Raw genomic sequence first — 15,013 nt, 5'->3', positions numbered from 1 at the left:
GAAACGCAGAGCATCGAACTCAGTGCGAGTGCGCTCAGGAAACGCAGAGCATCAAACTCAGTGCGAGTGCGCTCAGGAAACGCAGAGCATCGAACTCAGTGCGAGCACCCTCAGAAAACGCAGAGCATCAAACTCAGTGCGAGCGTCCTCGGGAAATGCAGAGCATCGAACTCAGTGCGAGTGTGCTCAGGAAAAGCAGAGCATCAAACTCAGTGCGAGCGTCCTCGGGAAACGCAGAGCAACAAACTCAGTGCGAACGCCCTCGGGAAACGCAGAGCACCAAACTCAGTGCGAGCGCCCTCGGGAAACGCAGAGCACCAAACTCAGTGCGAGCGCCCTCGGGAAACGCAGAGCACCAAACTCAGTGCGAGCGTCCTCGGGAAACGCAGAGCATCGAACTCAGTGCGAGTGCGCTCAGGAAACGCAGAGCATCAAACTCAGTGCGAGTGCGCTCAGGAAACGCAGAGCATCGAACTCAGTGCGAGCGCCCTCGGGAAACGAAGAGCATCAAACTCAGTGCGAGTGTCCTCAGGAAACGCAGAGCATCAAACTCAGTGCGAGCGTCCTCAGGAAACGCAGAGCATCGAACTCAGTGCGAGCGCCCTCGGGAAACGCAGAGCATCGAACTCAGTGCGAGTGCGCTCAGGAAACGCAGAGCATCGAACTCAGTGCGAGCGTCCTCAGGAAACGCAGAGCATCGAACTCAGTGCGAGCGCCCTCGGGAAACGCAGAGCATCGAACTCAGTGCGAGCGTCCTCAGGAAACGCAGAGCATCAAACTCAGTGCGAGCACCCTCAGGAAACGCAGAGCATCAAACTCAGTGCGAGTGTGCTCAGGAAAAGCAGAGCATCAAACTCAGTGCGAGCGTCCTCGGGAAATGCAGAGCATCGAACTCAGTGCGAGCGCCCTCGGGAAACGCAGAGCATCAAACTCAGTGCGAGCACCCTCAGGAAACGCAGAGCATCAAACTTAGTGCGAGCGTCCTCGGGAAATGCAGAGCATCGAACTCAGTGCGAGCGCCCTCGGGAAACGCAGAGCATCGAACTCAGTGCGAGCGCCCTCGGGAAACGCAGAGCATCGAACTCAGTGCGAGCGCCCTCGGGAAATGCAGAGCATCGAACTCAGTGCGAGTGCGCTCGGGAAACGCAGAGCATCAAACTCAGTGCGAGCGCTCTCGGGAAACGCAGAGCATCAAACTCAGTGCGAGCGCCCTCGGGAAACGCAGAGCATCGAACTCAGTGCGAGCGCCCTCGGGAAATGCAGAGCATCGAACTCAGTGCGAGCGCCCTCGGGAAACGCAGAGCATCAAACTCAGTGCGAGCGTCCTCAGGAAACGCAGAGCATCGAACTCAGTGCGAGCGCCCTCAGGAAACGCAGAGCATCGAACTCAGTGCGAGCGTCCTCAGGAAACGCAGAGCATCGAACTCAGTGCGAGCGCCCTCGGGAAACGCAGAGCATCGAACTCAGTGCGAGTGTGCTCAGGAAACGCAGAGCATCGAACTCAGTGCGAGCGCCCTCGGGAAACGCAGAGCATCGAACTCAGTGCGAGTGTGCTCAGGAAACGCAGAGCATCGAACTCAGTGCGAGCGTCCTCGGGAAACGCAGAGCATCGAACTCAGTGCGAGTGTGCTCAGGAAAAGCAGAGCATCAAACTCAGTGCGAGCGTCCTCGGGAAACGCAGAGCACCAAACTCAGTGCGAGCGCCCTCGGGAAACGCAGAGCACCAAACTCAGTGCGAGCGCCCTCGGGAAACGCAGAGCATCGAACTCAGTGCGAGTGTGCTCAGGAAAAGCAGAGCATCAAACTCAGTGCGAGCGCCCTCGGGAAACGCAGAGCATCGAACTCAGTGCGAGCGCCCTCGGGAAACGCAGAGCATCAAACTCAGTGCGAGCGTCCTCAGGAAACGCAGAGCATCGAACTCAGTGCGAGCGCCCTCGGGAAACGCAGAGCATCAAACTCAGTGCGAGCGTCCTCAGGAAACGCAGAGCATCGAACTCAGTGCGAGCGCCCTCGGGAAACGCAGAGCATCGAACTCAGTGCGAGTGTGCTCAGGAAACGCAGAGCATCGAACTCAGTGCGAGCGCCCTCGGGAAACGCAGAGCATCGAACTCAGTGCGAGTGTGCTCAGGAAACGCAGAGCATCGAACTCAGTGCGAGCGTCCTCGGGAAACGCAGAGCATCGAACTCAGTGCGAGTGTGCTCAGGAAAAGCAGAGCATCAAACTCAGTGCGAGCGTCCTCGGGAAACGCAGAGCACCAAACTCAGTGCGAGCGCCCTCGGGAAACGCAGAGCACCAAACTCAGTGCGAGCGCCCTCGGGAAACGCAGAGCACCAAACTCAGTGCGAGTGTGCTCAGGAAAAGCAGAGCATCAAACTCAGTGCGAGCGCCCTCGGGAAACGCAGAGCACCAAACTCAGTGCGAGCGCCCTCGGGAAACGCAGAGCACCAAACTCAGTGCGAGCGCCCTCGGGAAACGCAGAGCATCGAACTCAGTGCGAGTGTGCTCAGGAAAAGCAGAGCATCAAACTCAGTGCGAGCGCCCTCGGGAAACGCAGAGCACCAAACTCAGTGCGAGCGTCCTCGGGAAACGCAGAGCACCAAACTCAGTGCGAGCGCGCTCAGGAAACGCAGAGCATCAAACTCAGTGCGAGTGCCCTCAGGAAACGCAGAGCATCGAACTCAATAAGAGCGTCCTCAGGAAATGCAGAGGGCATCAAACTTTTTGTGTGTCTTCTCAGGAAGTTCAACAGTGGGATTCACACTGTGTGAATCCTTAGAGAGGATCAAGACATTGGGTACAGGCTCGATCAAGGCCTCTGCAGATTGCATGTGTCTATATTCTGAGTTAGAAATGACCTTGATCGTCCCTCGAATAATGCGTCTGTGCGATGCATAAGGGTTGAGGGGTACTGCATCCACTGCCTCTCCAAAAATAATTAAATTCAAATTTTAAACATACTGATAAATTGCTCAAGACCAAGTTAATTCCCAACACAGCAAAATAAGGCTGATTTTGAAAAAGTCTCAAGTTTAAAAACAGAATTCAACTGCCAAGAAATTCAGTTGTATCCATTTTGCTGATATTTTGTAATCCAAATTCACACGCAGGTTTTAAACTGTATTTATAGTTTGTGGTGCATTCCACCACAGAACTGTTACTTGAATTTTTTTTAAAACAGATCTGAAGTGCACTTTCTGTAACCTTTCATCCATTAATGGGAGAGAGTAAAGTGAAATTCACCTGTGACTGGTTGTGCCACGAGGGAGTAACATTCCCAATGTGACAGTGTGGAGGCGGATAGTTAGGCTAATAGTTAGCATGGGCTGGGACACGTTCCAACTCAAACAATCTCCATCCCCACTATTGCAAAAGGCAGTATTTTCATACTAAGGGAGGCAGAGTTTTACCATACTGCTCAGTGGGGCTGAAACGCCTCTATAACTGGCATAGTTTCTACAGCAGTTTCACATTTGCTGAGTAGTATGGGTAGCTCTGTTGCCATTAGTATGAGAATATTAATGCCTCCACTTGTTACAATGGCAGGAGCAACTGACAAGGTGAAAAAAAACATAAAAAGGAAAGAAAGCAAATGCTGAGCAGCAGCCCACCATTACATTTTATTGAGATCCCGGAGACTCTCACATTTCTTTTGAGATTTAGGATAGAGAGCAGGAGAAATGTTATTTTACAGTGTTGTGAGGCTGTGGAATACACTACCAGAGTGAGCACATAGAATTCGGACTGCTCATATGAAAGATAAGCACCAAGATTTGTTTGGGCCAAATGGCCTGTTTCCGTGTGGTAAATTTCAATGTAACTCTGTGAGGTCGAGGACTGTGTCATTGTCTACCTCTCTCCAGCACAAAGTTTATATTTTCCATTTTCTCTTTTCCCCCAGTAATATCTCATTGCATTACTGGGGAAAAGTAGTTTTAAAATGGAGACAATAGTTAAAATTCTTCAATAGAGTATTCAAACACTGATTGTAGGGGTTTGTCCAATCTCTTATTTGCCATTGGATGATTTAAAAGAACAAATAATTTAAGTATTGTCAATTTTTTTTTAAACTTAAGAGGGAAATGAGCAGCAGATTATCACAATAAAGAGCAGAGAAAAATCCTAAATCAAAGGCTAAAATAAATTTCCTGGGGCATAAAGATGGGAATATCCCCTTTGAAAAAAACTACTTCCACCAGCACCCAATTTTCTGTTGGTCAGTTGTCACTAGAAAGTACCCACTGGCTATCCCATTACCCAACTGTTCATCTTCATCTACTAAATAGATGAACAGGAGATTCAAGTAAATTACGTGTAAACTATTGAAATTAGTACCTTTTTTAAAAAAAAGACCTTGTGCTGTATGTTAATTCAATACTAATATAAAGCCTGGATAACACTCTAAATACCATCCTAATGTCAAACATCATGCACCTAGGACAGCACAGACCTGATCCAGTAGAACATTTCTCCACGTAATTGCGCATATATCAGGATCCAGCAGCAGTCTGGTCAGACACCCAGTTGACATTAGCTGACAACATTGACACTATGAGACATGGGAGGAGGCAGGTGTGGAAGACAAACCAACTACATCCCAAATTACTTCGGCCACTCAGTATGATGATTTAAAAAAAAACTCCGCCCCAAATATAAAGTAGAAACATTTTTGAAAAAGTTTTCTATATAGACAGGTCTGGTGGTTAGTACACAATGTGACTGTCCCACTGTCACTGCATGTACAGCTGCACCCACAATTCATCAACATAAAGAGCCCTAATCTCTGCCAACCCTTGGGGTGGGGTTGTGTGCATAGTCAAGCTTTTCAGCTGAACTGTTGACTGGAAAGTACATCTGAGATGGCTGACACTAAAATCAGAGAAGTGCCCGTGCCTTGATGCCTAACCCTAGGAAATATTCACTGGAAACTCCAGACTGCAGCATTCTTTCTACAAGTGGGGAAGACGAGATAGTTCAGTAGTGTGGAGTTACCAATAAGTCTTCAAGATCTTTTTAACAAGTGGAATAAAGTGTTGCACATCATCTGGCAAAGGAGTCTGTTTAGGCTCTATACATTAAACATTAGCTGATGCAGCTCACTGAAACCCCTACGTACCAGTTCTCACAGTGGTAGGACATATGATTGTGGCCAAGATCCTCTGCACAGTGTTACTGGTCCCAGTTATGGGTAGACAACATGCAGAGGTCAAGCAGCTCCCCTTTTGGGGTTAGGGCAAAGAGGAAAGGAAAGGGTAAAATATCCAAGGAAGATGGACCCCCCCCCACCCCGCTCCCCCTCTTGATGTTCTTGTGCATCTCCCTGTGATCTGTTTGAGTATTTGGGGATGAAAAAAAGGAAAAGAAGCAATGAACATCTCAGAGGGAAAAATTTCACTATAAAATTTTTTAATGTTTCGACTATGAAAATTATGGAGCACGTGACCACTTTCATTGTCAGTATGCTTGCGATATATAGCAGGACTTTCATCCATCTGAAGATCACAGTGAAAAAACCTCCATGACCACTTTGTAAAGAAGTGGTTAATGACCACCCTGACAAGGCAATAACAAAACGATCACTCAGCTTCCCTATGGCAACCATTTCGTTATCTTCTGCCCAACAGTTTAATTTTGTAGAACTTTCATCCGATCCCATGAGTTCAGCATAACCTAGACAACAGATACAACTACTCTCTCTCTTCACTTCACCCACCCCACTCACACCACCACAATTCAACAGCTGACTAGGGCTGGGAGCTACACTGGTGACCATTATCTATACACCAATGATCACAGGGTCAAATAAGTGGACCTCGAGGTCCACAATATACGAACCAAAGACTTGATAAACTATTTCTACCGATGCTTATGCAATTTTGTTTCAGAAATTATTTGATATTCATTCACACTTTTTAGAAATGAGAATTATAAAGCACATTGACATTCTTTAAACCAAAAGCTTGTGGCTCAAGACTGTAAATGACACTGGATTTAAATTTGGGACAGGTCAATAAACAACGATCTCACTGGAGGACATCAAACAGAAAACAATATTTGAGCACCCTGTTCAAGATTCCCACAGTGGGTGAGGAAAATTAATTTTATTAGGATGTCTGAGTGTCCCTGAAGCAGTTCTGCTTGTTAAACAGCAATCCCATCATTTAGCAAATAGAATCCAGTTGTGGAAACACAGGCACATGGCACCCAAGTGAGACGAGAGGAGCTTGGAGCAACCAGAAGTGTTAACGGGCGGTATGGGTGCCCACAGTGGCAAAAAGTCCAGTTTCAAGAAGTTGCTAAACTTACAGGGCCTGAAATTATCGATCCCTGCTCCACTGCCAGCTGCCATAAGTTCTGGAGTTGCCCCATCCCAAATAGCAGGGACAGGGCAATTTAAATAGTTGGGGTTGGCGGCCTGTGCATTTAGAGGCACCCACCTCGCAGTGGTGCCAGAATATCAGAGTGGCGCCCTGCCACTCCAACTGGGAAAGCTAGAGGTCCGTATTGGGCTAAAGAGTGAAGTTTAAAAAACACTTTCCTCCCCGACAGGGAAACAAAGTCAGGCTATACAAAGTCATCAAACCCTTTTGGGATCAATTGCTTTTCCTTCCTTACGTGTTTGGGGCCTTTGTAAGGGCCACTAAGGAACCCATGCCCACCCTCAGCAGGCATGGCTTCTGCTGGGCCTAACAAGGGTGTCTGGACCAGAATTCCTGTAGTAGTCCAGAAGCACTCCCAAACATGTCCCCAAAGCTATCTGCAAATATGGGAGTAGGGGGGTTTGGTGGAAGACTTGCCCACTCACCCCTGCCGATTGGCTTTATTGGGGCAGAGACTTGGCGGATTCGGATTACATGCCCTCGCCCTGTCCCCACCTCCGCAGGAAGTCTGCTGAACTTGTAACTCCTCCACCCCAGGAATTTCGGCTCCAGAGAAACAGTGCACAAGTCAAAGGCAGCTGACCAACTCAAATGATTTTGAGCATTTGAGTTCCCAGGTGCCTGACATCAAATCCACCTGCTTCACATGGTCAAAGTGGCAACAGTTCTCTAAACTGCTTGATGAAATATCCCACAGAAACAAGGTGCTCCATCCTAGGAGCAGGGAGTTTAACTGATATGGTGAGAATGATACAATTTGAACTTGTAGCAATGATATTTACGCAGGAGGCCAAGGCGCAGGACACCACCCAATGGAAAGAGATGAAGGGGTTGAGAAAGGTATATCTCCCTAATTTGGCACCCTTACATCTCTACTTTGCTTTGGGACACATCCGCTTGGTCAAACATGAGTAAATGAACACAGCTGCACAACAGACATTCAGAAAGGGTTTCTTTTCCAAGAAAGTCTGTTACTAATCACAAATACTTGATGAAATCTGGAAGGAAAAACTAAATGTGTGTAGAATTGTACTATGTTTATCAGAATATACAGATGTGAGCCACATGGGCACAGAATGTCTGACTGTTCAGTCCCAACCTTTCCCTCCCTCCCTCCCCTCAGACACATTTAAAAAAAGGCAACTGGATGGCAAAATAACATGACTGAGTATTGCTCAGGTAAAATGGGATAAAAGATCAGTTTACAGACAATTTTGATATATAAAAAGAATTACATCTCAACATGCGCAAAATCAGGAAAAAACAATTACAGACACTGCACTGATAACTTACATTATTGATTGGATTGACAGACAAGTCTTTGATTTGGTAAAGCATTATCACAATAATAAACTAAGGAAGGCATCTCTGTATCCTCAAACCCTGTGAATTGCCGTTGCTTTGAATATTAGAAAAATAACAGGTAATTCCAGGACATCCTCACTATAGAGCACATTTTCAAACTGCCGGGGTTTATGCCCAACACATCTTCCTAAACGTATAAACTGCGCCACTGCAACTGAGGCAGGGTCACACCCCTGGGAAGCGCAGCACAAACTGCTCTATAGTTAGTTGTCTCCAAGATTGTGCTCAAACTATAACCCACCTCCTAGAGGAAAAACCAAAAGAAACACAATTGTTGTGCAAATTTTTTCTTTCAATTGACGTGACTTTTCAGCACACTGCGATTCAGTTTTGACGGACTTATAAGAATCTTTGCATAATATTACAGTAACTTTAAGACACTCTTCCTCCAGGAACAAGGTCAGAAAAAGCGGCAAGCAGTGAGGGAAAAAAAAGAAAAGCACGACGGTGTGATGAGGCTATCTGCAAAATCTCCGATTGCAGCACATGGGAGGGCGCTCCTTCCTCCCTCTGGGTTGTCTTTGTCATTTTCTCATCACCCTCTCACTGTCATCAGTCATCACATCTTAATAAAAGGGTCAATTCCATTGGGCACATTGTCTACGCAGTGTTCGACTTGCTCAGCTCCTGTCTGATTGCTGTGAAGAAAGAGGTGGGCATCCTTTAGTACAACCTCATCCATTTCAGCACAAAACGGGTTTCATTAATGTATTTTTATGACGTTTGATTTTTTACCACAGTAAGTTTTTTCTTCTTGAAGCTATCTATGTTAGGTTACAGTTCCAGAGGTGCAGGCAAGGCCTCCAGCCATGTGGCCATCTTTCACTTGTGAGCCCACACACAATGATGGGAGCAGGCTTTCTGAGCATAAAAGTATTATCTAACGTCACATACGCATTCCAAGACTGGTCGCTGGATAGTGAGTGTAGCAACAACTCTGGCTGTTTTCTAGCGCTGGGCACTAATGGGGCCAATTGTAGAGCCCCAACTGCTGTCTGAGCCAAAATTAGTTAACCCTCAGCCTGGAACCTACTGGCCAGCAAGGCTTAGCACCTTTATCAGAAAGGGAACTAGTGCCTGCTGCCTCCACATAACTGAAGAGATCTGGGAGTTGTCTATTCCACTGTTAGAGAAATAGGGTAGGATAAAAATGAAGAGGTTCTTCAAAGATTGGCAGTACTCAAAGCAGAAAAGTCACCCAATCTGGATGGGATACATTCTAGGTTGCTGGGGGAAGGGTGGAAATTGTGGAGGCCACAATTTTCCAATCCTCCTTGGATATGGGGATGGTGCCAGAGGATTGGAGGGTTGCAAATGTTATACCCCTGTTCAAAAAACCCAGTAACTACAGGCCAATCAGCCTAACGTCTCTGGTGGGGAAACTTCAAGAGACCATAATCTGGGACAAAATTAATTGTTGCTTGGAAAAATATGGGTTAATAAATGACAGCCAACACAGATTTTTTAAAAAGCAAATCATGTCTGACAAACTTAATTGAGTTACTCGATGAAATAACGGAGCGGGTTGATGAAGTAAGTGCAGTTGATGTCGTGTATATGGACTTTCAAAAAGCTTTGGATACAGTGCCGCATAATAGACTTGTTAGCCAAAAAGCCCATGGGATTAAAGGGACTGTGGTGGCATGGATAAGAAATTGGCTATGGGACAGAAAGCAGAGAGTAGTGGTGAAGGGTTGTTTTTCAGACTGGAGGGAAGTATACAGTGGTGTCCCCCAGGAGTCCTTTTTAGGACCACTGCTCTTTTTGATATATATTAATGACCTGGACTGGGGTATAATTTCAAAGTATGCAGATGACATAAAACTTGGAAATGTAGTAAACACTGAGGAGGATAGTAGCAGACTGCAGAAGGACACAGACAGACTGGTGAAATGGGTAGACACATGGCAGATGCAGTTTAACGCAGAGAAATGTGAAGTGATACATTTTGGAAGGAAAGAGGAGGGGGGCAAAAAAATTACATGGTCCAATTTTAGAAGAGGGTCCAATTTTAGAAGAGGGTGCAGGAACAGAGACACCTGGGGGTTCACATACTCAAATCTTTGAAGGTGGCAGGTCAAAATGTTACGGCTGTTAAAAAGCATATGGGATCCTGGGCTTTATTAATAGAGGCATATAGTACAAAAGAATGGAAGTTATGCTAAACCTTTTATAAAACACTGGTTAGGCCTCAGCTGGAGTATTGTGTTTAATTCTGGGCACCACAATTTAGGAAGGATGTCAAGGCCTTGGAGAGGGTGCAGAAGAGATTTACTAGAATGGTTCCAGGGATGAGGGACTTCAGTTATTTGGAGAGACTGGAAAAGCTGGGTTGTTCTCATTAGAGCAGAGAAGGTTAATGGGAGATTTAATAGGTGTTCAAAATTATTAAGGGTTTTGACAGAGTAAATAAGGAGAAATAGTTTCCACTGGCAGGAGGGTCGGAAACCAGAGGACACAGATTTAAGATAATTAGCAAAAGAACCAGAGGGGAGATGAGGGGAATTTTTTTTACACAGCGAGTTGTGATGATCTGGAATGCACTGCCTGAAAGGGCGGTGGAAGCAGATTCAATAACAACTTTCAAAAGGAAATTGGATAAATACTTGAAGGGAAAAAAATCGCTGGGCTATGGGGAAAGAGCAGGGGAGTGGGACTAATTGTGTAGCTTTATCAAAGAGCCAACACAGGCACAATGGGCCGAGCTGTATGATTCTAGCTACAGAAAATGGTATAAAAATACTGTGTTCCACGGATAGACTATCCTCAAATCATCTTGAAAATGCTGCACCTCGCCACAATCAGTATGCAACTCATGACATGACAGCTGTCTCTGGGCCTGGGGTGGTACCTTTCTCACATTTCTAAGACTCTGTTCAATTTCATCAGCTTCAGCTCCCAGAGCCTATGGTTTCACTTAAGGGCTCTGAGATGCAACAATAAAATGATACATTTCACACATGGCTGCAGGGGGGGGGGGGGGGGGAAGGGGGGGGGGGAAAGGGGGGTGGGGCACATAGGAAGAGAATTTTCCAGAAAAATATTAAGAACAAGATGCCTGTGGGCATCATGCTGGATCATTCCTTTGTGTGCAGAGTTTCTTAGACTGGCTATGCTAATTTAAAAAAAATCCTTTTGTGCAATCTCATCAGCCAGTGGTAATGATGCAATCTTTCAATTTCTTAGTTACTTTCTCAAAATCCCATTGGCTGCTGGCAGGTTGTGACTGCTTTGTTCACCTAGGTTTACAAGTCTCTCAGAAGGTTGGTGATCTTGTCAAAAAATTCAGTTACTACTGGATGCAAAGACATTATGAAGCAAGTAAGAGATCGGCTAGTTAGCTTATAAACAGTATTGTCTACACACTCACCATCAATAAGCTCCTCTTTTAGTTTCTGAAGTTCTTTCCTCATTTCTTCCAAGATATCCTGTTTTAAAATAAAAAAAGTAGCCAAGTTAAGAAAAAAGGGGAAATAACACTGATCATTTGCACTCAAACTCCATCCCAGCTATTACACCGACACAAACCGGGACAAGGTGGGACGACACTCAGCAATTTAATCCCAGCTATTACACCGACACAAACCGGGACAAGGTGGGACTACACTCAGCAATTTAATCCCAGCTATTACACCGACACAAACCGAGACAAGGTGGGACTACACTCAGCAATTTAATCCCAGCTATTACACCGACACAAACCGGGACAAGGTGGGACTACACTCAGCAATTTAATCCCAGCTATTACACCGACACAAACCGGGACAAGGTGGGACTACACTCAGCAATTTAATCCCAGCTATTACACCGACACAAACCGGGACAAGGTGGGACTACACTCAGCAATTTAATCCCAGCTATTACACCGACACAAACCGGGACAAGGTGGGACTACACTCAGCAATTTAATCCCAGCTATTTCACCCTCTGCCCCATGTAGGATGTATGAGGGGCCACACCATGTTACTTGTCAGTGGGAAGAATGGACTTCTGAAAATTGGATATTACTTTTTTTTTTAAACAAAAATGACAATTCAGGTTATGTTATTTGGAAATGATTTTTTTCCATCTCCTTATTGGATGTCGACTGGAAGTGAAATAATGAAACTGAGCTGCTTTTCTACAGTGAATGTATACAGCTGAACATGTGGTAATGGCAAGAGAACAGTCGTTTGGCCAGTCATCCCATACCAAATGAAAGAAGCTGCATATGAACAAGAGCTTGATGGAAAAACAGAGGAATACACCGGGCAAGAACAGAGGCTAAGTCTAATAGAGGAAGAAAAGGAACAATACAAGACTGTCACGGGCACGAAGTTTATGCCTTGAGTTAATAACGTGGGAAAATAAAAAATACAAAAGCCTCTCAATATACCTGTTTCAATCTGTCGTAATCAAAGATTTCTGTCTGCACACCATTGGTATTTGGTGGCCCGCTCGGTGTGGATTTGCTTCTGAAATGGAGGAAAGAGGAGGAGAGTTACACTGGAGCATGGCTGAGGGCAATCCAAGGTGCTATACTTATGACCTCATTCCAACCAATAAGTGTCCCCTTGTGGGATCAGCTTGTCAAAGAGCATTAAAGTCTTTGAGCGCCACTGCTGCACCTTTTGTTTTCCCTGACCCTCAGATGCCAGTCTAAATTTTGGTTATGTTGTAAATATAACAACTTGTTTACAAGTTTTTTTTAAAAAAAGGAAAAATTCTACAGCAGTAAAAAGGTGGCACATCTTGCAAGAGCAGCACAAGTAAATCCTCTGGTTTCCACTTGTCACCAGAGGTGAAACTCCAAGTACCAATGTCTGAAGTACACCGGATTCTTGAAATCACATTACCACTGACCTCTCCTCTGTAAGGAACCCCTTGAAATGCTAGTATTTGTGACACAGTGAATCTGGTGGTGTTACTGTATAAAACATCAGTTCTTTTTGTGCCTCATATTGACAGGTATGTTTGTGTAGGACTAAGCCCCATGCTGTCTTGTGCCTTTCAATGCATTGCTGGCTGTTTGAATGTTAAACACAAACTCTTCAGCCATAGGTTTTGCACACCTATCACAACAACCACTGCATTGAGTAAACACAGCCCAAGTGTCACCTCTTCCACACTGCATGCTGTCAATAGATGACTGGATATCATTTTGCACTGCCATTTTTGCACCATCTCGGTTTTCAGAGGGACTCACAATTCTAAGGACTGCAGAACTCTGGAAAGGTTCCAGGAGTCCACCAGAATAACTGCAGATAGAAGCATTTTACAAGTTAGATAAATGGCACTCAACATGCCCTGTCAGTGAAACAGAGAACATAGTAAATGAAATGTAAGTTGAAGGATAACACATTGAAGCTATACAGTCAGATCGTATCTTGAATACTTTGTTCAGTTTTGGTCAGACACACAAGAGAACCATTCCAGTCATGGAGACAGTCACAAGGCTGATTTTTGCATTGAGGGAAGACTGGACAAATTTGAGTCTTCATTCCTGAAAGTAGGTTACTGAGAGGGGAACTTATAAAGACTGAATAGATTTAAAGAACACTTTATGTCCATTACAAATGTACCAAAGCAATTCACATACAATGAATTACTCAGGATTATATGCATTGCTCTGTAGACAAACTGAGAGGTACAGCAGATAATAAACAGCAAATCTGTGATACTACTTTATGTCATGAATTAACTAGTATGGCAGTGGAGGCATAGGAACAGGAGTAGGCCATCAGCCCCACGAGCTTGTTCCATCATTCATTTCGATCATGGCTTATCGATACCTCAATTCCATTTTCCCGTCTTTGCTCCAAATCCCTCGATACCCTTATCTAACAAAAATCTATCGATCTTGGTCTTGAAAATTTCAACTGACCCAACATCCACAGCCTTTTGAGGAGAGTGTCCCAGATTTCCTCTACCCTTTGTGTATAGAAGTGCTTCATGATTTCACTCCTGAATGGCCGAGCTCTAATTTTATTATGCCCTCTTGCTCTCGATTTTCCCCACTGGAAGAAATAGTTTCTCTGCATCTACTCTTATCGAATCCCTTTATCATTTTAAAAACGTCAATTAGATCATCCATTAATCTTTTAAACTCAAGGAACACAAGCCAAGTTTATGCAACATGTCCTCATAATTTAACCCTTTAAGCCCCAGTGTCACTCTGTTGAACCTGCACTGTACCCCCTCCAAGACCAATATATCTTTCTTGAGGTTCGGTGCGCAAAACTAAACATATTACTTCAGATGGGGTCTGACCAGGGCTCTGTAGAGGCATCTCTTTTGAATTCCAAACCCCTTGAGATAAAGGCCAACATTCCATTAGCCTTGTTGATTACTTTTTGTCCCCTGTGCACTAGGTTTTAGTGATGTGTACATCACTTTGTTTCTCTACAGGTCCTCATCTCCCACCATTAAGAAAATGTTCCAATTTGTCTGAGATCCAAAGTGGATGACCTCTCACTTCCCCACATTGGACTCCATCTGCCACAGTTTTGCCCACTCACTTAGAATCATAGAATCTTACAGCACAGGATGAGGCCATTTGGCCTGTCGTGCCTGTGCTAGCTCTTTGAAATTTAGTCCCAGACCCCAGCTTTTTCCCCATAACCTTGCAAATTAGTCCTCTTCAAGTACATGTCCAACTTTGAAAGTTCCTATGGAACCTGCTTCCACCACCCTTCCAGGTAGTGCGATCCAGATCTTGTGAGAAATAATTCCTCCTCATTTCCCTTCCAGTTCTTTTGCCAATTATTTTAAATCTATGACCTCTGGTCACCGATCCACTTGCTGGAGGGAACAGTTTCTCCTTACTTGCTCTGTCAAAACCGCTCATGATTTTGAACACCTCTATCACATCTCCGCCTAACCTTCTCTGCTCTAAGGAGAGCAAATGCAGCTTCTCCTTTCTCTCCACATAACTGAAATCCCTCATCCTTGGTATCACCCTGGTAAACCTCCTCTGTAGCCTCTTCAAGGCCTTGACATCCTTCCTAAAGTGCGGTGCCCAGAATTGTACACAATACTCCAGCTGAGGCCTAACCAGTGATTTGTAAAGGTTTAGCAGGACTTCCTTGTTTTTGTATTCAATGCTCCTATTTACAAAGCCAAATATCCCATAGGCTTTCATAGAATCATAGAAGTTACAACATGGAAACAGGCCCTTCGGCCCAACATGTCCATGTCGCCCAGTTTATACCACTAAGCTAGTCCCAATTGCCTGCACTTGGCCCATATCCCTCTATACCCATGTAACTGTCCAAATGCTTTTTAAAAGACA

At 45.1% G+C, this 15,013-nt stretch overlaps 1 protein-coding gene across 6 annotated transcripts in view; it reads right to left on the bottom strand.

Moving 5' to 3' along the window:
- Positions 1-7,497: 7,497 nt before the first annotated feature.
- Positions 7,498-15,013, bottom strand: part of enah (ENAH actin regulator) — a 448,064-nt gene continuing 440,548 nt past the window's right edge. For all 6 annotated transcript variants that reach the window (XM_067985233.1, XM_067985235.1, XM_067985237.1 and 3 more), the window contains 3 exons: positions 12,119-12,197; positions 11,114-11,171; positions 7,498-8,381 (listed from right to left, as the gene is read on the bottom strand). In XM_067985233.1, the coding sequence (XP_067841334.1) occupies positions 8,344-8,381; positions 11,114-11,171; positions 12,119-12,197 (175 nt within the window). In that variant the 3' untranslated portion in view covers positions 7,498-8,343. The remainder of the gene's footprint in view (positions 8,382-11,113; positions 11,172-12,118; positions 12,198-15,013) is intronic.

The sequence above is a fragment of the Heptranchias perlo genome, chromosome 5 (assembly GCF_035084215.1).
Source record: "Heptranchias perlo isolate sHepPer1 chromosome 5, sHepPer1.hap1, whole genome shotgun sequence".
Taxonomy (NCBI): Eukaryota; Metazoa; Chordata; class Chondrichthyes; order Hexanchiformes; family Hexanchidae; genus Heptranchias; species Heptranchias perlo.
Note: the sequence above shows the minus strand (reverse complement) of the source record. Positions and strands in the feature narration are given on the sequence as shown.